At 38.4% G+C, this 25,185-nt stretch overlaps 1 protein-coding gene across 1 annotated transcript in view; it reads right to left on the reverse strand.

The window, feature by feature from the left end:
• The window catches only part of RYR2 (ryanodine receptor 2), a 786,704-nt gene that overhangs the window by 276,278 nt on the left and 485,241 nt on the right, over positions 1 to 25,185 (reverse strand). Inside the window, exons 24-25 of the mRNA XM_054561059.1 lie at positions 6,021 to 6,180; positions 3,926 to 4,073 (exon numbers count right to left, since the gene is read on the reverse strand). Of these exons, the coding sequence (XP_054417034.1) occupies positions 3,926 to 4,073; positions 6,021 to 6,180 (308 nt within the window). The remainder of the gene's footprint in view (positions 1 to 3,925; positions 4,074 to 6,020; positions 6,181 to 25,185) is intronic.

Below are 25,185 nucleotides of genomic sequence, written 5' to 3' on the forward strand. Positions count from 1 at the left end.
GTTTCGATGACAAATTCTATCTAATATTTGAAAAAAATAATATAGAATTAACACAAATTCTTTCAGAAAACAGAAGAAAAAATTTCCTACTTAGGAAGTTAGCTTTATACATTGATATCAAAATCTAACAAAGACATTATAAGAAAAAAATATATACCAGTGTATTGCCCATAAACTTAGCTACAAAAGTCCTCAGCAAAATATTAACAAATAGAATACAGCTCTGTGTAAAAAAGGACAGTGCATCATGACTGAGGAGAGTTATCCTAGAACTAGAAAGTTGGTTTAACGTTTGAAAATCACTTGATAGTCATGATATCCACAGAATACAGGAGAAAAATACATAATCTGTTCAATAAATGGGGAAAAAAACACTTGACAAAATTCAAGACCCTTTTTATGATAAAATCACCCACAAACTAAGAATAGAAGGGAATCTCTTCAACGTGATAAAGGACAGCTATAAAAAGCTATACTTAACATCATACTTAATGGTGAAACATCACAACTTTCCCCCTATAAGGCAGAATAAACTCTCTTACCATTTCTATTCAACAGTGTTCTGAATTCTTTACCAGTTCAATAAATCAAGAAGCAAAAAAGCCGTAACAATTGTAAAAGAAAAAGTGAGGTTTAGTTTTTGCAGACCTCATGATTATGTATATAGACAATCCCACTGAATTTACAAAAAAAAAATAGAACTGACATATAAATTTAGCCAAATCACAGGATATAAGATCAATATGTAAATATCAATTATATATCTCATATTCATGTACAGTTGGAAAATGAAATGAACTTTAAACTAATTTCATTTAATAGTATCAAAAATATCAGATAAATCTAACAAATAATGCATAAGACCTCTACTCTGAAAACTGCAAAGCAATGCTAAGAGAAACTAAAGAGGATGAAAATAAATGGACAAATGTACCATGTTCATGAATTGGTTGACTAAATATGGCTAAAATATCAATTCTTCCCAAACTGACCCATGAATTCAACTGTAATCCCATCCAAATCAAATTAACAAGTTGAATCTAAATGTATATGGAAATGCAAAAGAAGAACAAAAAAACCTTTATAAAAGATGAAAGAAGTTGGAAGACTTGCCCTACCTGATTTTAAGATTTATTATGTGATAAAAATGAAGACAATGGAATATTAGCTTAAGGACAGACATACAGATCAATGGAACAGAATATACAGTCCAGAAATAGACTGACTTATATGTTCAATAGGTTTTGACTAAGACGCCAAGGTAATTTAATTTGGTAAGGATAATTGTTCCAACAAATGGTGCTGGGACAGTTGGATATTCATCTGTACAACAAATGAACCTTGATCTTAACCTTACATCATACATAAAAGCTAACTCGCTTTAGATCACAGACCTACAAGTAAAAGCTAGAATAATAAAACTCTAGAAGGAAACATAAGAGACAATATTTTTGTTTTTGCATAGACAAAGATGTCCTAGGAACCCACAACTATAAAGGAAAAAAATCATAAATGGACTTCAAATTAAGAATGTCTGCTCTTTGAAAGACCTCACTAAGAAAATGAAAAAGCAACTTACAAATGGAAGAAAATCCTTCCAGACATGGTTCTTCTATCCAAAATATACTTTTAAAAACACAATTCAGTAAAAAGGCCAACACAAATTAGAAAATATGCCTCAGTAATTATACTCCTAGATATTTAGTCTAAGAGAAATGAAAGATTAATTCTATTAATTATATACCAAGATTTGTATATGAATATTCATAGCAGCCTTATTCATAATCACCTAAAATTGGAAACAACCCAAATCATCCATCTATAGGAGAATGGATAGACAAACAGTAAATTATTATTATTATTTAAGGAATCCCACTGAGCAATAGATTTTGTGATATACATAAAACATGCAAGATCATAAAAGCATTATGATGAACAAAAGAAACTACATATAAAAAATACATGCGATAGTGATTATAAAATCTACATTTATAGGTTACATTTATATGTCTATTTGCTATAAATTAATCTGTAATGACAGAACTTACAAAGTGGTTACTTTGTTGGGAACACAAACTTTCTGGAATGAAGAAAATATTGGAGGTGTTTTCGGTAGTGGTTCCTTTTGTTTCTACAACGTCAAAATTTACCAAACTGAACACTTTAGATGTGTACATTTTATTGTATACAAATTTCTATTCAATTTAAATATTTCAATTTAAAAACTATTTTTTAAATTGTTTTTAAAACAATTTCTATTTCAATTTAAAAACATAATTATATAGAACTAATTAGCTTTGAGGGTTTATTCTATATCAGAGAATTACAGAAGTCTTTTTGATTGCCATTTTTTGGCTTACAAGCCTTTTATTGTTTACTTTCTTCCCAGTGGTTACAGGGACTATACACTCTTTGAGACAGGAATCTTCTTGGTATCTGCACACCTAACAGCATCTGATTCATAATGAGTGTACCACATCTCTGTTGTTATAAAGCTAACCTCAAGATAGATATTATGTTAGCATTATAGATACTACTGTTAACAAGTAGGTATGTCATTTAATTTGCAGCAAATATAAGAATCCAGTAACTGATAAGATCTGTCAAGATGCTAAGTACGTCTTTACTCAATTCAAAGGACTAAAATATGTCAGGATGCCTATGATTAGGATCCTACACCTGCCACTTTAAATGGGAAGACACAGCAGTCCCTGAATCTCAGTTTCCTTATCTATAAAATGAGCGTAATACAAGCATCATCCTCCTAAGAGTTACTGTGAGGATTAAATAATAATTGTAAGAGTCTTAGAAACACTTACATAGTGAATATATAAATTATCATTATTATTTAAGATCCACTTTTATGTACAGGTAATGCACTGAAAATATGAGCCACTAAAATACATTTGGAATACATTTTGAAAACTTTCCATCAAAAATTATAGGCACTGTGACGAAGCAAAAAACCCTAATATCTTTTTTTGCCAATTTTTTGAAAATGGGTATTAAACTAACTCAAACTGCAGGAGCAAAGGATTAAAGAGTGGATCATTCTAAACTACAGTCTTTTTTTTTTTTTTTTTTTTTTTTTTTTTGAGATGGAGTCTTGCTCTGTCACCCAGGCTGGAGTGCAGTGGCGCCATCTCGGCTCACTGCAAGCTCCGCCTCCCGGGTTCACACCATTCTCCTGCCTCAGCCTCTCCCGAGTAGCTGGAACTACAGGTGTCTGCCACCATGCCCGGCTAATTTTTTTGCATTTTTTAGTAGAAATGGGGTTTCACTGTGTTAGCCAGGATGGTCTCGAGCTCCTCACCTCGTGATCCGCCTGCCTCCCAAACTGCTGGGATTACAGGCGTGAGCCACCGTGCCCGGCCCAAACTACATTCTTCAAAGGTATTATTTAAGGAAAATGTATTCTTTGCAGAACCTTTAAAAATCCATTGTGTTCAACACATAGTTATTGAGTATCTATTGTAATGTGTTTCCCTTAAAGCAGAATATCACATTAATTAATTCAATGTTGCCTGTACGTGTGTGTAAACGATGAAGGTGGGATTTTGTAAAACACTAGCCTCCACTACAAGCTTATTCCCCAAATCAGCAAAAATCAGCTCTTCTGGAGGAGGGCTGGTGGGCTAGGGGAGGAGTTCAATATCATAATCACGGAGTACCTACTGATCTCAGATGCTTGAGGAAGACAGGCCCATTTTCTCCGCCCACAGAATCATCAGCATCCTGAACCATCCCACTGAGAGATGGGTCTAATCCCTCAGGTGTTTTTCAGGGAAGAAAATCCACTTGGCTGAAATTCCACACCTAGACTAGAGGACTCTATCCAGTACTTCCCCTTTTATTCATTTATTTGGCTTCAAAGAACTACTACATGATCTTGCAACCGAAGAAGAGGAAAGTAAAACCAAAATACCATGATCTTGATCTGGTGCTTCCAAGTTGTAGCCGTACCCCAGCAGTGTGCGCACAGCCTCGCGGAGGCTGTCCTTGTTGGATTTCTTGGTTCGGTCGTCCAGAAGAGTGTAGGGAACAAGGCGAGGATTTCTTCTGTTCTTTACATCCTGCAGGGAAAAACAGGGCGCAGCCGTCAAAGCAATACCAAGGGCTTTTAAAAATAAGTAGCTACCAAATACATCAAACTTTAAATTCCATGAGAAAAACGTGACCCTTCCACAATCCCTGCATCTTCCCAGGCTGCAAAGTTACCAAAACACTATCAATATAAAAGATTCAATCAAATGAATAAGCACATGTATTGAAAGCAGGCCCTCTCCATGAGAAGGAAAAACAACAATAACAAAAAACAACTTCAGTGATCTCTAACCACTTCCAACTGCCACATTCACATGGTAAAGGACAAACTTAGAGAACATATAACTTCTGAGTACAGTTCATGGACAGGCTTTTATTCCAAGAACAGCCAAATTAGTACTGGACCCCCCTCAGTAGTTTTCAGTCAATGAAAAACTTAAGGCTGCCTTCCCTTCTTCAAAAAATTCCAGTGTGTTACGGACCACCCTTCTATGTCCCTAATTGAAAAATATGCATTGGGTTGAATCCACCAACCAGTGAAACCCGGCAATGCCAGGGGCACTAAAATGACTGTAAAACTCATAACTTGTCTATTGTGCGAGAGGCTCCAATGTTAAACTGTGGTTAAAATGTGCTGACAGAGAGAGAGAGAGAGAACAGGCTATCTTACTATCTTGGCAAAAGGGTGCTTAATATTAGAGTACTTCCACGGCATGGGGGAGATGCATCAACTCCTACAAGTGTGTAGGGCAATGCCACTTTGGAAATTACTTCTTTCCATTCACTCTCTGAGACCTGCTGCAGTATTTGCTCAAGTCTCCACATTTCAAGAAGCATAATCAATTCTCAATACTTCAACAGGAATTGGGAGGCTACGGATGTTCCCACCACATCTCCTAAGGGTGGAAAAAAAAAAAAAAAAAAAAAAAAAAAAAAAAAGAAAGCTATGGAATCAGACAGGGGTTGTTCTGGTAAACCAGAGAATACATACTGTGTTGTTGTTGTTTTGTTGTCATTGTTGTTGTTTTGAAACAGAGTCTCACTGCAGCCTCAACCTCTTGGGCTCAAGTGATCTTCCCACCTCAGCCCCCTGAGTAGCTGGGACTACAGGCTTGTGCACCATGCCCGGCTAATTTTTTAATTTTTTGTAGAGACAGTCTCTCACTATGTTGCCCAGGCTGGTCTCAAACTCTCAGGCTCAAGCAGTCCTCCCACCTTAGCCTCCCAAAGTGCTGGGATTACAAGTGTGAGCCACCACGCCCAGCCAGAAATACTGTTTTGTCTTGTCTTTTCTTCCTTCCCTCTTTCAGGCAAATTTGTACTGAATACCTAATCCTGAGTACCTTAATACCCAAATACCTGAATATCTACTGATGCCTGGAGCAAAATGATCTGCAACAGTAACTCAGTGGTGAAACCTGAACTGATGCGAGGCTGTTTATGGTCTTTACCCCTCTTTGGTATGACCATGCCTCCCTTGTGTGGAATGAATTGCAATTTGAAGTCAGTTGCCCTACCAAGGTTGTTATGTATATACATGTAATATATCCTCAAATCACCATTCTGAAAACCAAATAAAAAGACTGAATTCTGAAATTTATGTGGCCCCAGGGGTTGTGAATAAGGAATGGGGCACCCGTTTTATTATCATTTTATCCCAGTCTTCTTACATTTCAAAAGTTTCTCCTAAAATACAGTCTCAGAGAGAGAAATACCACACAACCATTTTATAAGTCACCAGTGTAGTATTATCCATTGTGTGCCTCACATGTGTTCACAATTACAGCCAGAGCTAAGGTCATGTAAGTTCTTTAGTCTAGCACTAAACAGGTGTTTTAGTCCAAATGTGCACTATATGTGATCTATATGATACAAGTTTTAAAATAGTCATTATTTAATCTTTCCTGTTACAAATTATGCTAATTCCCACTTAAGTAAGTCTCAGACCAAGTGCCGTGGAGCTAATTCCCATGTACCTGTTGGATGCCGTAAGTCCAACCCTGCCGGATTCGATCCCGCGCCCACACATTATGCGCATTTTCTGCCAACTTGTCCACCATCGCTTCTTGAGACGGGGTGAGTTTGATAAAGCTCAGGTCCATAGGGGCAGGCTTGTATCCACTTGTCAGCTGGTAACTACGAATCAGAGACAAAGAAATTTGTATATAATTGGCCTTTTCATAAAAATCCCTGTAAACATCATTTTCTGGCCCTACCTCAACGCTGTTGTTCCATAAATCACAGTGGTAACCACTGGTGAAGTACCAGACAGCAAGCCTAGGTTCCTTTCACTTTAGCTAATAACTGATCAGAAGGAAAAGCCACATAATCTTTGTGTTTTTGTTTTTACACCTATAAGACAGAAATGAGATGACTTACCTGTCTCTCAGAGATGAAATGGACCTGTCATTGTTTGTGTTCCTAATAGCTGAGGCTTTTGTAGAGTCTAAATCAAAATATTGGTTATTTATTAAAATATTTTGGAGATTTCTCTTCCTGTGAAGTCCTCATTTTTAACTGTTAAATGTTAGATTAGTGTAATATTTATTTCATAAATCAGTGTATCCTTCAGATACTATCTATTTCTTATTCTACAGGGAAATTTAAATGCATTTGTAATTTATTTCCTTATTGTCAGTCCTAGTTACATTATTTAGGAAGCCTTTAAATAAGATAGAGACTGGAAAGTAAAGAAAATCACAGCTATACAACCATCTAAAATCTGATTGCATTTTATTTCCCTAGAGTTCAAGGATCTCTTAGCAGAGACTGCTTCTACATTCGAGGCTGGAGAGAGAAGGTACTATTACAATAAAACAGGTATAAGTTTTAATCGTTGGAAGAAATACAAAGTTGAAAACATTAACTTTTCAACCCACACATATAAGGGCAATAGTACTGCCCTGCTCCACACAGACACACAGTGCTTCACTCTATTTAACTACTGAGATTGGCACAAAGCCTATTTTATAACTGCTTTTCTTCCATTCTTCTGTCACTGTTGTATTCTCCATTATTGACTATACCTTGAGGTCAGGATCTGTTTCTGATTCATTTTTCTGACTGCCATTATCCTTAAAACAGTTCCCAGCAGATAACAGCCTTTTCATATATAGTTCTTGAGATAATTAATTTTATTTACCAAATTAATATAAACATAAATGCATCTTCAACTCAAGAACATTCACTAGGTAATTATGCTAAGTTATAAAATTAATTATTAAAACATGAGAAAATGCTCTTAAAAATAAATGTGAGAAAAGGCCAGGCACGGTGGCTCACACCTGTAATCCCAGCACTTCGGGAGGCCAACGTGGGTGGATCACATGAGGCCAGGAGTTCGAGACCAGCCTGGCCAACATGATGAAACCCAGTCTCTACTAAAAATACAAAGATTAGCCAGGCGTGGTGGTGGGTGCCTGTAATCCCAGCTATTCGAGAGGCTGAGGCAGGAGAATCACTTAAACCTGAGAGGCAGAGATTGCAGTGAGCAGAGGTCACGCCACTGCTCTCCAGCCTGAGTGACAGAGCAAGACTCCATCTCAAAATAAATAAATAAATGCTTTTGAAAATAAACTACAAATTCTCTTAAAGATAAACTACTACTCTGGGCTATGACTGGCATCATTACAAGGCAAGCTCCTTGAAAGCAGGGAGTTTGTCCATTTTATTCACAGTGACCCCCCAGCACCTAGACTAGTGACCAATACATGGTAGGCATTCAGTAAAAATTTGTTGAATGAATCAATATATTACAGCAATAAATAACTTTTTTAAGGTTGAATACAGTTGGCTTTAGCTTAATTACTTTTATTTTACTATAATACATCCCATATATTATAAGTAATTTATCTATAGGCTGGACGCAGTAGCTCACTCCTGTAATACCCGCACTTTGGGAGGCCAAGGCAAGTAGATCGCTTGAGGCCAGGAGTTCAAGACCAGCCTGGCCAATATGGCAAAACCTCATCTCTACTAAAAAAATACAAAAAAATTAGCTGGGCGTGGTGGTGCACACCTGTAATCCCAGCTACTTGGGAGGCTGAGGCATGAAAATTGCTTGAACCTGGGAGGCAGAGGTTGCAGTGAGCCAAGATTGTGCCACTGCACTCTGGCCTGGGTGACAGGGCAGGACTCTGTCTCAAAAAAAAAAAAAAAAAAGGAATTTATTTATAGACAAAGTAATTTTTCTGTAGACAAAAGCTTTACAAATGTTTTGTTTTGAGTAGATTATAACAATTAGGACAAATTACTGATCTATGTCGTTCAATTTACATTCATAAGTTAAATTTATGGACATTAAATTTTGTTCCACTTTAAATAAAAACTCTGTTTGCATGGGCAATTAACTGTAGCTTCTGTTTTTTAATAAAGAAGCCATGTGGGAATTTTTTTTTAACAACTTACATAAATCATTGTATTTGACAGACTTCTGACATTTAAATAGGCAAATCTGTAAACTGTAATCACAGCTGAAGATACAAGTTCTTATTTGGAAAGTATTTTCTTTTATTTTAGAATATATAGATATAGATATATTTATGTATTTAAATTAAAAAAACCCAAAACATTAATATATATATTTTACATATTATATATTTATGTTTTTGGTTTTCATTTTTGTTCTTTTTTGAGGCAAGGTCTCACTTTGTTGCCCAGGCTGCTCTTCAACCCCTGACCTCAAGCAGTCCTCCTGCCTCAGCCTCCCAAATTGCTGGGATTACAGGCATGAGCCACCACTCCTGGCCTGGAAAGTATTTTTTTTTTTATTTTTCAAGAAAAAGCTCCCACTGCATTTCAAATGCACCAACAGGTAATCAAGCTAGCATAGTCTAATTTCCAAGCTTAACAGTTTGCTGGAGGCAGCCTCAGGGTACGTGATGAAGAGCCCAGTCTTCTGTACTTCCTTGCCGCCTCACAACTACTTCTCACTCCCCACAACTGGCCCATGGTCACTCAGCACAAGCCAGCACACAATCTTCTTTCACTTTTCAACAGCCTTGATCCCATCTAGCAGCCACAGAGGCAACACAGATGATGAAGTTTCGATATCCACCTGTGAATCACTGATTGGAACCATTGCTACCCTAATGAGGGATACATGCATTCCCAGAGGAGTGATACTTTCTGGAAACCGATTTTTAATGGTAGACTTTCTAGCAGTATCTCATGGAATGAGGAGGTACTTTTGAAAGGTGGAAGGTGGGAAGGAGGTCCTTCCCAATAAAAACTTATAGACAAGTTCTACTAATGTGTGAAGCTGGATAATATTGACATAATCATTCCTCTTTATTTTCTACATTGTTTTCTTCCCATACAGATTTCTTCTAGAATTGCTTTCATCTGTGATCTCAATGAAAACTTATGGAGATGCATTTGCATCTGTTTAAGTAGCCCAACAATTTGTTCACATTCATCTTCAGACATAAACTACACTTTTTTTACTTTCTTTTCTCTATAACCTTGTACAAGAAAGGATTTGACGCTTAGAATTGTTTTTTTAAATGGCTAATAATCCCATCCAAATTATAGTTACAAACTCTCACTTCACCTGAACACTTTTCATTTCCACCTATTTTGAACAACAAATCATTTGTACAGTAAAAATAAACATGAACATCTATGAAATTCATGGACTTTAACCAATTATAATGGATAACACTATTGACATCACGAATGTTTCACCAGTATGAATTAATGGTAACAGCAATAATTTATGAAACGATTTTTCTGTTTGTAGTACATTCTGACAAAGGAGCTAAGAATCAAATCGTTATATCAAAATGAGATATATTTAAAAGTAAATAAGTACACTTTGACAAACAATGTTCATTTTACCTTATTAATACAATTTAATTAGGTGCATAGAGGACAACCAACTGCTAATATGAATTATTATCTTCTTGTGGTTAAAAATAAACAAAGCCTTTGAATCAAATGTAATTGACATGAATCAGAAGCTGAATCGTTTCAAGTAACATTTCAGATTGATTTCTAAAAAGTTAAGTAAATAAAAGAAAAAATAAAATAACTAAAATAACTCTTGGGAAGTAAAATTTTATAGCCACCAAAATGGGAAAAAGTCATTATTATTATATTAATATAAAAAAACATATAGCTCATATTAAGATGTCTCTGTATTACATTCTACTTTCTCAAACATGATGAGAAACTTCTGCCAGAATCAGCCGACAGATTTTTCTCTCCTCCAATTTATTTGTTGAATAGGTATATGTAGCTTTTACCCTCTTTCTTTAACATGCACGTTCTCTGTGCCATCAATCATCCTATAAAATTAGCTTATGAGGAATATATATGAAGTTAAACAAATGATTTAATAAGCTCACTTTACAAAGTATCAAAATACTTTTATAGTTATTAGCTCTTAGTTTTATTTTGGCAACTACATAATTTAATAAAATAAAATAAAAAAGAATAAAACAACAACATTGAGAGTAATCAAATACCTAATAGTTTAGGCTTCGCTTTCTGGATAGCAAAATTTTTTTTAAATACCTCTGAAAACAAAACAAAACGACGAAGATCCTGGCCAACTGTCGATTCTATTTGCATCAAGTCACCAAAGATATAAACAAAAAATTGACAGTGTTTCGCTCCGCTGGGGAATTTTCATGTTAAGTTGCAGCTCAGTTTTGTGCTTCATTCCCATCTGACCCACATTTTTCCTAAGCAGGTATTCCAGATGAGTCTTTGAAACAAGGGCTCAGTGTAATGTAATTAAAGGGCCAATTAAAGTGATTTAACAAAAACAAGGCAGAATACCAAAAACAGTAAGCACCAACCTTTTGTTTTTTTTAAGCCACCCCCACCACCCAAGCTTACTTGTTTAATATGAATCAAGTTAAATGAAGCTTGGAAATCATTATATTGTGAAAGATGTACAGTAAACATGTAAAGGCTACAGCCAAGTTCAGGGAGCGTTAGCTGTAAATTTCAAAGCCAAATCAGCCCTTCAAGTACCTTGGAACAAACGAGAAATCTCAGATGACTGCACACCAGAGACATTAAGAGCAAGTTTTGCTGAAAGCACATCTACTAGAAATGAATACTAGGCTGACATTTTCACAGAAAACATATAGAGAATATTCAGAATCATTCTCCAGAAAACAAATACAGAAGGATTAATTTCCACATAGAAATCAGAAAGGAGAAAACAAGGGTTATATTTCTTCTACTTTACTTGTTTTGTTTGTTTTTAAATAAAAACATGTAATATGAAGATGTGCCCTACTTCCCCGACCCCAAACTCCTTTTTACTTGAAGGGCTTCCTCCACCCCTCCACTGCTCTCAAGAAGGAGGCATTTCAAGAGAGAGAGGGAAAAAAAAGCTATACTTGGCTTTTGGATTTTAAAATGTCTTTGAACATTCAATGCAGAGACAAAGATCTTTATAGCAGGGCCTTGTGATATTAAAATCTCTGCTTTCGAATATCAAAGGAACAAAGCCCTTATGCCTTAGGACAGAAAAGAACAGATAAAGAACCCAGGGCCTCCAGTCCAAGATAGGCTGAAAATTCCAGAGCCTAGAGGAGGAGAGAGTCAAAGGAGGCAAGTTCTCCCCAGCCTTCTGCCCAAGTGAGGACCAGATAGATCGCAGAGCCAAAGTGAGCTTCTGTGTTGCTTCCCTAGATTGTACTCAGCCAAATGGCAGGGTCTCATAATTTCGCAGATCCAAACCCATGAACAGTACAGATATGGTGACAAACTAATTCCAGGCTGATGGGGCTGTGGCAACCCTTCCTTCTCCCTCCACCGATAGGCTGCAATCTCCAAGCAGCCAGAGAGAGCATTCTTAGGTTTCCAGCACTCCTAGAGGCCCGGATGAGGCACGAGAAGGAGCAGTGACTCACAGAGGGGAGGAGAGCACCCAATGTGAACCCAATATCAAATCAGTGCAGAACACATACATCCCGTAAAATGCCAGCAGAGATGAATGAAGACAATTCAGTCGAAGACAGCAAAGTCAGATGACAATGGCCAAGGATTGAACGAGCCCTCCCTATCAGGTGAGTACCCAGAACATAAGCAGACATGGTAATAAGAGGGGTATAAATCTTGTATTCAATTTCACCGTCAAATATTCACTCAGCAGTAGAATGCTTTCAGGTGCTATTCTAGGAACTAATTAATAATACGTGGGCGGCTGAGGTGGGCGGATCACCTGAGGTCGGGGGTTTGAGACCAGCCTGACCAACATGGAGAAACCCCATCTCTACTAAAAATACAAAATTAGCTGGGTGTGGTGGTGCACGCCTGTAATCCCAGCTGCTTGGGAGGCTGAGGCAGGAGAACCGCTTGAACCCGGGAGGCGGAGGTTGCGGTGAGCCGAGATGGCGCCATTGCACTCCAGCCTGGGCAACAAGAGTGAAACTCCGTCTCAAAATAAATAAATAAATAAATATAGACAAAAATGTATATCTTTATAGAAATTATGTTTGTCAGGCCTCTGAGCCTAAGCCAAGCCATCGCATCCCCTGTGACTTGCACGTATACGCCCAGGTGGCCTGAAGTAACTGAAGAATCACAAAAGAAGTGAAAATGCTGTGTCCCGCCTTAACTGATGACATTCCACCACAAAAGAAGTGAAAATGGCCGGTCCTTGCCTTAAGTGATGACATTATCTTGTGAAAGTCCTTTTCCTGGCTCATCCTGGCTCAAAAAGCTCCCCCACTGAGCACCTTGCGACCCCCACTCCTGCCCGCCAGGGAACAAACCCCCTTTGACTGTAATTTTCCTTTATCTACCCAAATCCTATAAAACGGTCCCACCCTTATCTCCCTTCCCTGACTCTCTTTTCGGGCTCAGCCCGCCTGCACCCAGGTGATTAAAAGCTTTATTGCTCACACAAAGCCTGTTTGGTGGTCTCTTCAAACGGACGCGCATGAAAATGTTCCAATGAGGAATCAAGTATGAAACCAAATAAAATATAATATAATAGTATGTTAGAAGATTTAAATGCTATGAAGAAAAATAAAGGAGGAAAGGGGGATAGGAGGAAGTACATTTTTAAATAGAGCACAATTTTAAAGAAGTTGAGGGAGAACACTTGAGAAGATGACATTGGAATCAAGACCTAAAGGTGAGACTAGACACAGAAAATATTGATATAATTACATTTGCCCTAAACAAACTAGAATTAATGCCCTAAACAAACTAGAATTAATTTATCACTGTCAGGCTGCATTCTGGCTACAAGGCTCATTGGATTTAAATCCTAAATTAAGCCCAATCAGAGAAAATGAAGAACACGGCACATCGGTGCATTTTTAAATTCCTGGTCTGTGAAATTTACCCACTACACACAAAAAGAGTATCTAAGGGTTTTTCTTTTCTTCATAATTACAGTGCCTCATCTTTACAGAAAAATCCAACTGTATTTCTAAACCATTTTTCACTTAGGTAAATATTTACAAAACTGAATTTCGTACATGTGCTTGGGTCTATATAAACAGTATACATATGGGTACACATTCAGTATCTAATACATTCATTTCAGAAAGTCATTTTAAATGTGTGTGTGTGTACGTATATATATATATATTTTTATATATATACACACACATGCATCAAGCATATCATTCTCAGCCTTTCATCTGTCCTACTATGCCTGAGAGATATCACCCTGTTTCCTGTCACATGCAGTAGCTTCACAGCATTAGGGGTAAGGCTGTGTTGGGAAGAGCAGAAAACCTAGCAGTAGTTTTAGAAACCTCTCAGATGATCCTAATATGCTTTTTTTTTTTTTTTTTTTAATATTTTGAGACAGAGTTTCACGTTTGTTGCCCAGGCTGGAGTGCAATGATGTGATCTCGGCTCACTGCAGCCTCTGCCTCCCAGGCTCAAGTGATTCTCCCGCCTCAGCCTCCCAAGTAGCTGGGATTACAGGCACCTGTCACCACACTTGGCTAATTTTTGTATTTTTAGTAGAGATGGAGTTTCACCATGTTGCCCAGGCTGGTGTCGAACCCCTGACCTCAGGTGATCTGACCGCCTCGGCCTCCCAAAGTGTTGGGATTACAGGCATGAGCCACCGTGCCCAGCCCTAATAGGCTTTTAAACACTCAAGCAGCCTTTGAGTTACTGTGTTTTGTGTTGCTTTCATAACAGATAAGTGCTAAATGAAAGTTTAAATAAATGCCATTAATACTCAGACAGGATTTTATTTTCATTTAAATCTACAGCTTTTCGAACAATCTCAAACACTCAATTAGGCATATGAGATAGTGAGGACCACAAGCTCTTGGAGTGAGTGGATTGTTTTACAGTTGCGTATTTCTTTCTTGCTATAATAATTTAACTCTAGGCTCATCAAACTATGCGGTGTGTCAAGAGTTTAGCTGCAATAAATGAGGGAAGATGCGTGAAATTAAGAATAATGATAATGTGTTGTGCTCTTCACTGTTTGCTCGTTTGTTTTGTAAGGAAGGAGAAAAAGAGGCTCAGGAGGAAAGAAAAAGACTACAATGAATCATCCATTCTTCAAAATTTCTTAAGAATTTTCCACTAAATTATGTCTATTATATATCAGAAATTGGCTATTTAAAAAAAATTATTTCTAAGTTCTGGGGTACATGTGCAGGATGTACACAAAAATTGGCTATTTTTAAAAAAGATTTTATTTGTATTAAGTTCCAGGGTAAATGTGCAGGATGTGCAGGTTACACAGGTAAACGTATGCCATGGTGGTTTGCTGCACCTATCAACCCATCAACTAGGTGTTAAGCCCAGCATGCATTATCTCTTTTTCCTAATGCTCTCCCTCCCCATGCCCCACTCCCTACAGGCTCCAGTGTGTGTTGTTCCTCTCCCTGTGTCCATGTGTTCTCATTGTTCAGCTCCCACCAATAAGTGAGAACATGCAGTGTTTGTTTTTCTGTTCCTGCATTAGTTTACTGAGGATAATGACTTCCGGCTCCACTGGCTGCACAGTACAAAAATTGGCTATTTTTAATAGTGAATATAGCATTTAATTCCAGTTGATATATTGAACTTGACTGATTATCAAAATGTCTCTAAAATATATGCAAAAGAGACAGCAGTAGAAATATTCTGGGCTATGAAAAGGTTATTATGCTATGATACTGCTCTTTCACAGACCATAGCCCAAGGGTTGTATGTAGGAATCAACCATATTTCTAATAGTTACACAAAAGCAACTTAAAATGCATATGTGTATCATATGAAACCTTGGCGCTCAGGAAATCCATGCTTTCAGCAAGGGCAAGTGAGAGTCAAACTTAGAAATGACAGAGGTAAACCTGGTAGAAAACAATACTGGTTCTTATCAAGATTTTAACCAAAAATTAATCTTCTTGTGAACATTATATTTTGCTTAAATAATGTATTTTAAGAAAAGCTAAGACAATTTCTAATCTACGACTTTTATCAGCATATCTAGGTTGTATCTAGGTTATATGGCCTGTGCATCTATACAGAATGTTCAGAAGAATGGACCTTTAAAATCATCCACTAGGTTATGCCTGTGTCTTGTTCTCCCTAATCCAGTCAGTATTAAGTCCCTTGGAACGTAGAATTCAAGACATCAGGACAAGGGTGGAAATAAGAAACCTTGCTCTCAATCATCACCTCTCTCCTTTAAAAACTCATCCCCCAGGTTTCTTCCCACTATTTACATAAACATGCTCATGTGTCTCCTGTGCTTTATCAATGTTTTTTTTTTTTTAAATTGTGACAGAGTCTCACTCTGTCACCCAGGCTGGAGTGCAGTGGTGAGATCTTGGCTCACTGCAACCTCCGCCTCCTAGGTTCAAGCAGTTTTCCTGGCTCAGCCTCCCGAGTAGTTGGGATTACAGATTGTGCCACCACGCCCAGCTAATTTTTGTATTTTTAGTAGAGACGGGGTTTCACCATGTTGGCCAGGCTGGTCTGGAACTCCTGACCTTGAGTGATCTGACTGCGTCGGCCTCCCAAAGTGCTGGGATTACAGCTGTGAGCCACCAGGCCTGGCTAAAATAAAACTTCTTTAAACACCATTTCCTTCTGAAACGAATACAGTCAATACCATCTTCACTTTTTTTTTTTGAGACAGAGTCTCGCTCTGTCGCCCAGGCTGGAGTGCAGTGGCATGATCTCAGCTCACTGAAAGTTCCACCTCCTGGGTTCAAGCAATTCTCCTGTCTCAGCCTCCCAAGTAGCCGGGATTACAGGTGTTCACCACCATGCCTGGCTAATTTTTTTATTTTTTATTTTTAGTAGAGATGGGGTTTCACCATGTTGGCCAGGCTGGTCTCGAACTCCTGACCTCAGGTGATCCGCCAGTCTTGGCCTCCCAAAGTGCTGGGATTACAGGCGTGAGCCACTGCGCCCAGCCTGAACTTCTTAAAAACTAGTTATATTCCTACTATCTTCTCTTTCCCACTAATTTTTTTTTTAAGTTGATTAAAACCTGGTTTCAGTTATCAATCACCTCTTTGTTATTACTATGAAAATTTTCAGGCCTATGCAAAAGTATCAAAAATAGTGAATACACTTGAAGCTCTCCTGTTACACCTCAATTCCAATCCCCTTCTTATCCCCAGAGAGAATTATTACTCTGAATTTGAAGTTGACTATCCCTAGACATGATTTTTATACTGTTCTTCCATATACCTGGCTCTATGAATTATCTGTAGATTATATTTTATGTTCTTAAACTTTAAACAGTATTACACTGTATCACCTTTTTGGTAACATGCTTTTTTGTTTTTGGCTCTAAGTAGTATTTTCGAGATTTGTCCATTGAATCTATCTAGCTATAGTTAATTCATTTTAATTGTGCTATAGTATGCCATTACATGAATCTATAAAAACTGTGCTTAGGCCGGGCGGGGTGGCTCACACCTGTAATCCCAGCAATTTGGGAGGCCAAGGCAGGCGGATCACCTGAGGTCAGGAGTTCAAGACCAGCCTGACCAACATGGTGAAATCCCATCTCTACTAAAAAATACAAAAATTAGCTGGGCGTGGTGGCGGGCGCCTGTACTAGGGAGGCTGAGGCAGGAGAATTGCTTGAACCTGGGAGACGGAGTTTGCAGCAAGCCGAGATTGTGCCACTGCACTCCAGCCTGGGTGACAGAGCAAGACTCCATCTAAAAACAAAACAAAACAAACAAAAAAACAACTGTATAGGGATTGATGGGAATTTGATGGAAATTTAAATTGTTTCCAATTCAGTGCTGTTACAATCTATGCTGCAATGAATATTCTTTTCAGATTTGTTTTGCATGAGTACAAAAGTATCTCTAAAGTTTATGTCTGGAAAAGAAATGTGTCACCTTCAACTTTATAAGGTTTATAAGATTAGGCTAAATTGATTTGCATAGTACTTGTGCTAATTTACATAGTCTTCCATTTTTTCTCACCTGGTGGGGGTGAAATAGCTTTTCATTGTGATTTTAATTTACATTTCCTTGATTAGTACTGAAGTTGAGTGTCTTTCATATGCTTATTGGATCTGCAGGGTTTTTTTAATGAATTATGTTCATATCCTTTGCTCATTTTTCTATTTGGGCATGTTTTTATTAATTTTTAGGAGTTCTTGATACTGTTCTGCAGGTTTTTTTTTTTTTTTTTTTTTGAGATGGAGTCTCGCTTAGTCGCCCAGGCTGGAATGCAGTGGCGCGATCTCCGCTCACTGCAAGCTCCGCCTCCCAGGTTCACGCCATTCTCCTGCCTCAGCCTCCCAAGTAGCTGGGACTAAGGTGCCCGCCACCACGCCTGGCTAATTTTTTCTATTTTTTAGTAGAGACAGGGTTTCACCGTGTTAACCAGGATGGTCTCGATCTCCTGACCTTGTGATTCGCCTGCCTCGGCCTCCCAAAGTGCTGGGATTAACAGATGCTTTTGATGCACAGATTTTTTTCCTTTAGTAAGTGCATATTTCAGATTAGAGGACATGAAACATAAATAACATCAAGTGTAGAAGCACACTTAAAAAGAAATAAAGCAAGGTTAAGGAAATGGTCAAGGGTCCTATTATTGTTAGAAATAATTCTGTAAGTTCTCCTGAGTTTTCTATGCAATATTACCTGCTATTGATGACAATTTGGTGTTTTTCCTTTCCAAGCCTCATGATTTTTTTCCTTGTCTCATTGCATTGGCCTTATTGAATATATCAAGTAGTAGTAACTTATATTGTCTCATTCCTAAACCTTAAAGGAAAAATTTGAGATTTTACCTTATAGATTATTGGTTTCTGTTGCCCCTTGCTAGGTTAAAAAATTCTCTCAGAGTATTGCCTTCTAAGAGTTTATATGCTTATAAAAAAAAATCTTATGAATTATTTATTTCTAAATATACTGGGATGATCATATGAATTTTCTTCATTAGGCATGAATTTAATAGATATATTTTCTAATGTTAACCTATCTTTTCACTACTAGAATAAACTCAGCTTGGTCATATTATACTTTGTTAACACACTACTGAGTTGTTTGCCAGTGTATTACTTAGCATTTTTGCATCTATGCTCATAATAACAAGGGATTATAATTTCCCTTTTTCATACTGTCTTGATCTGGGCTTTGATATGAAAATCATATCATCAGAAAATAAACTGTGAAGTGTTTCTTCCTCTTTATTTGAGATTGTATTTGGTAGAAATCAATAGAAAAGTTGTTTGGGATGTGTGTGTGTATGTGTGTGTGTGTTTGATTCAATTCCTTTAATAGTTATAGCTCTATTCACATTTTCTTTCTTATTGGATCAGTTTTGGTATTATTCTATACAATCGTCCATACTTTTACCTGTAGAATGTTTTAATGTACATTTATTACATTTTTCAAAATATTCCTAAGTTTGCTAACAAATTTTTTTTTCTTTTTCCTTTGTCAGTCTTTTCAGAGTCTTTTTCCCCTGCTTAGTAGGTTTTTAAGCAGGGGAAATCACTGGTGTTTATATTTCATCCCACCCCCACCAAATTCATTAGTATTGCTCTTATTATAATTTTTCTTTTACTTTCTCCAAATAATACTCAATATATGCAATTCATATGTTTTAATGTGAAATATTTTCCTTTTCCATTATTGTGTTTTATTTATTTATTTATTTATTTTTTGTTTCTTAACTTCACAATTTTATTTATTTTTTTGTTTGTTTTTTTATTTTATTATTATTATTCTTATTATACTTTAGGTTTTATGGTACATGTGCGCAATGTGCAGGTAAGTTACATATGTATACATGTGCCATGCTGGTGCGCTGCACCCACTAACTCGTCATCTGGCATTAGGTATATCTCCCAATGCTATCCCTCCCCCCTCCCTCCCCCACAACAGTCCCCGAAGTGTGATGTTCCCCTTCCTGTGTTCATGTGTTCTCATTGTTCAATTCCCACCTATGAGTGAGAATATGCGGTGTTTGGTTTTTTGTTCTTGTGATAGTTTACTGAGAATGATGATTTCCACTTTCATCCATGTCCCTACAAAGGACATGAACTCATCATTTTTTAGGGCTGCATAGTAGTCCATGGTGTATATGTGCCACATTTTCTTAATCCAGTCTATCATTGTTGGACATTTGGGTTGGTTCCAAGTCTTTGCTATTGTGAATAATGCTGCAATAAACATACGTGTGCATGTGTCTTTATAGCAGCATGATTTATAGTCCTTTGGGTATATACCCAGTAATGGGATGGCTGGGTCGAATGGAATTTCTAGTTCTAGATCCCTGAGGAATTGCCACACTGACTTCCACAAGGGTTGAACTAGTTTACAGTCCCACCAACAGTGTAAAAGTGTTTCTATTTCTCCACATCCTCTTCAGCACCTGTTGTTTCCTGACTTTTTAATGATCGCCATTCTAACTGGTGTGAGATGGTATCTCATTGTGGTTTTGATTTGCATTTCTCTGATGGCCAGTGATGGTGAGCATTTTCTCATGTGTTTTTTGGCTGCATAAATGTCTTCTTTTGAGAAGTGTCTGTTCATGTCCTTCGCCCACTTTTTGATGGGGTTGTTTGTTTTTTTCTTGTAAATTTGTTGGAGTTCATTGTAGATTCTGGATATTAGCCCTTTGTCAGATGAGTAGGTTGTGAAAATTTTCTCCCATTTTGTAGGTTGCCTGTTCACTCTGATGGTAGTTTCCTTTGCTGTGCAGAAGCTCTTTAGTTTAATTAGATCCCATTTGTCAATTTTGGCTTTTGTTGCCATTGCTTTTGGTGTTTTAGACATGAAGTCCTTGCCCATGCCTATGTCCTGAATGGTAATGCCTAGGTTTTCTTCTAGGGTTTTTATGGTTTTAGGTCTAACATTTAAGTCTTTAATCCATCTTGAATTGATTTTTGTATAAGGTGTAAGGAAGGGATCCAGTTTCAGCTTTCTACATCTGGCTAGCCAGTTTTCCAAGCACCATTTATTAAATAGGGAATCCTTTCCCCATTGCTTGTTTTTCTCAGGTTTGTCAAAGATCAGATAGTTGTAGATATGCGGCGTTATTTCTGAGGGCTCTGTTCTGTTCCATTGATCTATATCTCTGTTTTGGTATCAGTACCATGCTGTTTTGGTTACTGTAGCCTTGTAGTATAGTTTGAAGTCAGGTAGCGTGATGCCTCCAGCTTTGTTCTTTTGGCTTAGGATTGACTTGGCGATGTGGGCTCTTTTTTGGTTCCATATGAACTTTAAAGTAGTTTTTTCCAATTCTGTGAAGAAAGTCATTGGTAGCTTGATGGGGATGGCATTGAATCTGTAAATTACCTTGGGAAGGATGGCCATTTTCACGATATTGATTCTTCCTACCCATGAGCATGGAATGTTCTTCCATTTGTTTGTATCCTCTTTTATTTCCTTGAGCAGTGGTTTGTAGTTCTCCTTGAAGAGGTCCTTCACATCCCTTGCAAGTTGGATTCCTAAGTATTTTATTCTCTTTGAAGCAATTGTGAATGGGAGTTCACTCATGATTTGGCTCTCTGTTTGTCTGTTATTGATGTATAAGAATGCTTGTGATTTTTGTACATTGATTTTGTATCCTGAGACTTTGCTGAAGTTGCTTATCAGCTTAAGGAGATTTTGGGCTGAGACAATGGGGTTTTCTAGATATACAATCATGTCATCTGCAAACAGGGACAATTTGACTTCCTCTTTTCCTAATTGAATACCCTTGATTTCCTTCTCCTGCCTAATTGCCCTGGCCAGAACTTCCAACACTATGTTGAATAGAAGTGGTGAGAGAGGGCATCCCTGCCTTGTGCCAGTTTTCAAAGGGAATGCTTCCAGTTTTTGCCCATTCAGTATGATATTGGCTGTGGGTTTGTCATAGATAGCTCTTATTATTTTGAGATACGTCCCATCAATACCTAATTTATTGAGAGTTTTTAGCATGAAGGGTTGTTGAATTTTGTCAAAGGCCTTTTCTGCATCTATTGAGATAATCATGTGGTTTTTGTCTTTGGTTCTGTTTATATGCTGGATTACATTTATTGATTTGCGTATATTGAACCAGCCTTGCATCCCAGGGATGAAGCCCACTTGATCATGGTGGATAAGCTTTTTGATGTGCTACTGGATTCGGTTTGCCAGTATTTTATTGAGGATTTTTGCATCAATGTTCATCAAGGATATTGGTCTAAAATTCTCTTTTTTTGTTGTGTCTCTGCCAGGCTTTGGTATCAGGATGATGCTGGCCTCATAAAATGAGTTAGGGAGGATTCCCTCTTTTTCTATTGATTGGAATAGTTTCAGAAGGAATGGTACCAGCTCCTCCTTGTACCTCTGGTAGAATCCGGCTGTGAACCCATCTGGTCCTGGACTTTTTTTGGTTGGTAAGCTATTGATTATTGCCACAATTTCAGCTCCTGTTATTGGTCTATTCAGAGATTCAACTTCTTCCTGGTTTAGACTTGGGAGGGTGTATGTGTTGAGGAATTTATCCATTTCTTCTGGATTTTCTAGTTTATTTGCATAGAGGTGTTTGTAATATTCTCTGAGGGTAGTTTGTATTTCTGTGGGATCGGTGGTGATATCCCCTTTATCATTTTTTATTGCATCTATTTGATTCTTCTCTCTTTTTTTCTTTATTAATCTTGCTAGCGGTCTATCAATTTTGTTGATCCTTTCAAAAAACCAGCTCCTGGATTCATTTATTTTTTGAAGGGTTTTTTGTGTCTCTATCTCCTTCAGTTCTGCTCTGATCTTAGTTATTTCTTGCCTTCTGCTAGCTTTTGAATGTGTTTGCTCTTGCTTTTCTAGTTCTTTTAATTGTGATGTTAGGGTGTCAATTTTGGATCTTTCCTGCTTTCTCTTGTGGGCATTTAGTGCTATAAATTTCCCTCTACACACTGCTTTGAATGCATCCCAGAGATTCTGGTATGTTGTGTCTTGGTTCTCATTGGTTTCAAAGAACATCTTTATTTCTGCCTTCATTTCGTTATGCACCCAGTAGTCATTCAGGAGCAGGTTGTTCAGTTTCCATGTAGTTGAGCGGTTTTGAGTGAGATTCTTAATCCTGAGTTCTAGCTTGATTGCACTGTGATCTGAGAGATAGTTTGTTATAATTTCTGTTCTTTTACATTTACTGAGGAGAGCTTTACTTCCAAGTATGTGGTCAATTTTGGAATAGGTGTGGTGTGGTGCTGAAAAAAATGTATATTCTGTTGATTTGGGGTGGAGAGTTCTGTAGATGTCTATTAGGTCTGCTTGGTGCAGAGCTGAGTTCAATTCCTGGGTATCCTTGTTGACTTTCTGTCTCGTTGACCTGTCTAATGTTGACAGTGGGGTGTTAAAGTCTCCCATTATTAATGTGTGGGAGTCTAAGTCTCTTTGTAGGTCACTCAGGACTTGCTTTATGAATCTGGGTGCTCCTGTATTGGGCGCATATATATTTAGGATAGTTAGCTCTTCTTGTTGAATTGATCCCTTTACCATTATGTAATGGCCTTCTTTGTCTCTTTTGATCTTTGTTGGTTTAAAGTCTGTTTTATCAGAGACTAGGATTGCAACCCCTGCCTTTTTTTGTTTTCCATTTGCTTGGTAGATCTTCCTCCATCCTTTTGTTTTGAGCCTATGTGTGTCTCTGCATGTGAGATGGGTTTCCTGAATACAGCACACTGATGGGTCTTGAGTCTTTATCCAATTTGCCAGTCTGTGTCTTTTAATTGGAGCATTTAGTCCATTTACATTTAAAGTTAATATTGTTATGTGTGAATTTGATCCTGTCATTATGATGTTAGCTGGTTATTTTGCTCGTTAGTTGATGCAGTCTCTTCCTAGTCTCGATGGTCTTTACATTTTGGTACGATTTTGCAGTGGCTGGTACCGGTTGTGCCTTTCCATGTTTAGCGCTTCCTTCAGGAGCTCTTTTAGGGCAGGCCTGGTGGTGACAAAATCTCTCAGCATTTGCTTGTCTGTAAAGTATTTTATTTCTCCTTCACTTATGAAGCTTAGTTTGGCTGGATATGAAATTCTGGGTTGAAAATTCTTTTCTTTAAGAATGTTGAATATTGGCCCCCACTCTCTTCTGGCTTGTAGGGTTTCTGCCGAGAGATCCGCTGTTAGTCTGATGGGCTTCCCTTTGATGGTAACCCGACCTTTCCCTCTGGCTGCCCTTAACATTTTTTCCTTCATTTCAACTTTGGTGAATCTGACAATTATGTGTCTTGGAGTTGCTCTTCTCGAGGAGTATCTTTGTGGCGTTCTCTGTATTTCCTGAATCTGAATGTTGGCCTGCCTTGCTAGATTGGGGAAGTTCTCCTGAATAATATCCTGCAGAGTGTTTTCCAACTTGTTTCCATTCTCCCCGTCACTTTCAGGTACACCAATCAGACATAAATTTGGTCTTTTCACATAGTCCCACATTTCTTGGAGGCTTTGCTAGTTTCTTTTTATTCTTTTTTCTCTAAACTTCCCTTCTCGCTTCATTTCATTCATTTCATCTTCCAGGGCTGATACCCTTTCTTCCATTTGATCGCATCGGCTCCTGAGGCTTCTGCATTCTTCACGTAGTTCTCGAGCCTTGGTTTTCAGCTCCATCAGCTCCTTTAAGCACTTCTCTGTATTGGTTATTCTAGTTATACATTCTTCTAAATTTTTTTCAAAGTTTTCAACTTCTTTGCCTTTGGTTTGAATATCCTCCCGTAGCTCGGAGTAATTTGATCGTCTGAAGCCTTCTTCTCTCAGCTCTTCAAAGTCATTCTCTGTCCAGCTTTGTTCCATTGCTGGTGAGGAACTGCGTTCCTTTGGAGGAGGAGAGGTACTCTGGTTTTTAGAGTTTCCAGTTTTTCTGCTCTGTTTTTTCCCCATCTTTGTGGTTTTATCTACTTTTGGTCTTTGATGATGGTGATGTACAGATGGGTTTTTGGTGTGGATGTCCTTTCTGTTAGTTTTCCTTCTAACAGACAGGACCCTCAGCTGCAGGTCTGTTGGAGTTCCTGGCCGGCCATGTGAGGTGTCAGTCTGCCCCTGCTGGGGGGTGCCTCCCAGTTAGGCTGCTCGGGGGTCAGGGGTCAGGGACCCACTTGAGGAGGCAGTCTGCCCGTTCTCAGATCTCCAGCTGCGTGCTGGGAGAACCACTGCTCTCCTCAAAGCTGTCAGACAGGGACATTTAAGTCTGCAGAGGTTACTGCTGTCTTTTTGTTTGTCTGTGCCCTGCCCCCAGAGGTGGAGCCTACAGAGACAGACAGGCCTCCTTGAGCTGTGGTGGGCTCCACCCAGTTCAAGCTTCCCGGCTGCTTTGTTTACCTAAGCGAGCCTGGGCAATGGCGGGCGCCCCTCCCCCAGCCTCGCTGCCGACTTGCTGTTTGATCTCAGACTGCTGTGCTAGCAATCAGCGAGACTCCGTGGGCGTAGGACCCTCTGAGCCAGGTGCGGGCTATACTGTCCTGGGGCACCGTTTCCTAAGCCCGTCGGAAAAGCACAGTATTCGGGTGGGAGTGGCCCGATTTTCCAGGTGCCGTCTGTCACCCCTGGAAAGGGAACTCCCTGACCCCTTGTGCTTCCCGAGTGAGGCAATGCCTCGCCCCTGCTTCGGCTGGCGCACGGTGCACTCACCCACTGACCTGCGCCCACTGTCTGGCACTCCCTAGTGAGATGAACACGGTACCTAAGATGGAAATGCAGAAATCACCTGTCTTCTGCGTCGCTCACGCTGGGAGCTGTAGACCGGAGCTGTTCCTATTCGGCCATCTTGGCT

The sequence above is a fragment of the Pongo abelii genome, chromosome 1, assembly GCF_028885655.2.
Source record: "Pongo abelii isolate AG06213 chromosome 1, NHGRI_mPonAbe1-v2.0_pri, whole genome shotgun sequence".
Lineage (NCBI taxonomy): Eukaryota > Metazoa > Chordata > Mammalia > Primates > Hominidae > Pongo > Pongo abelii.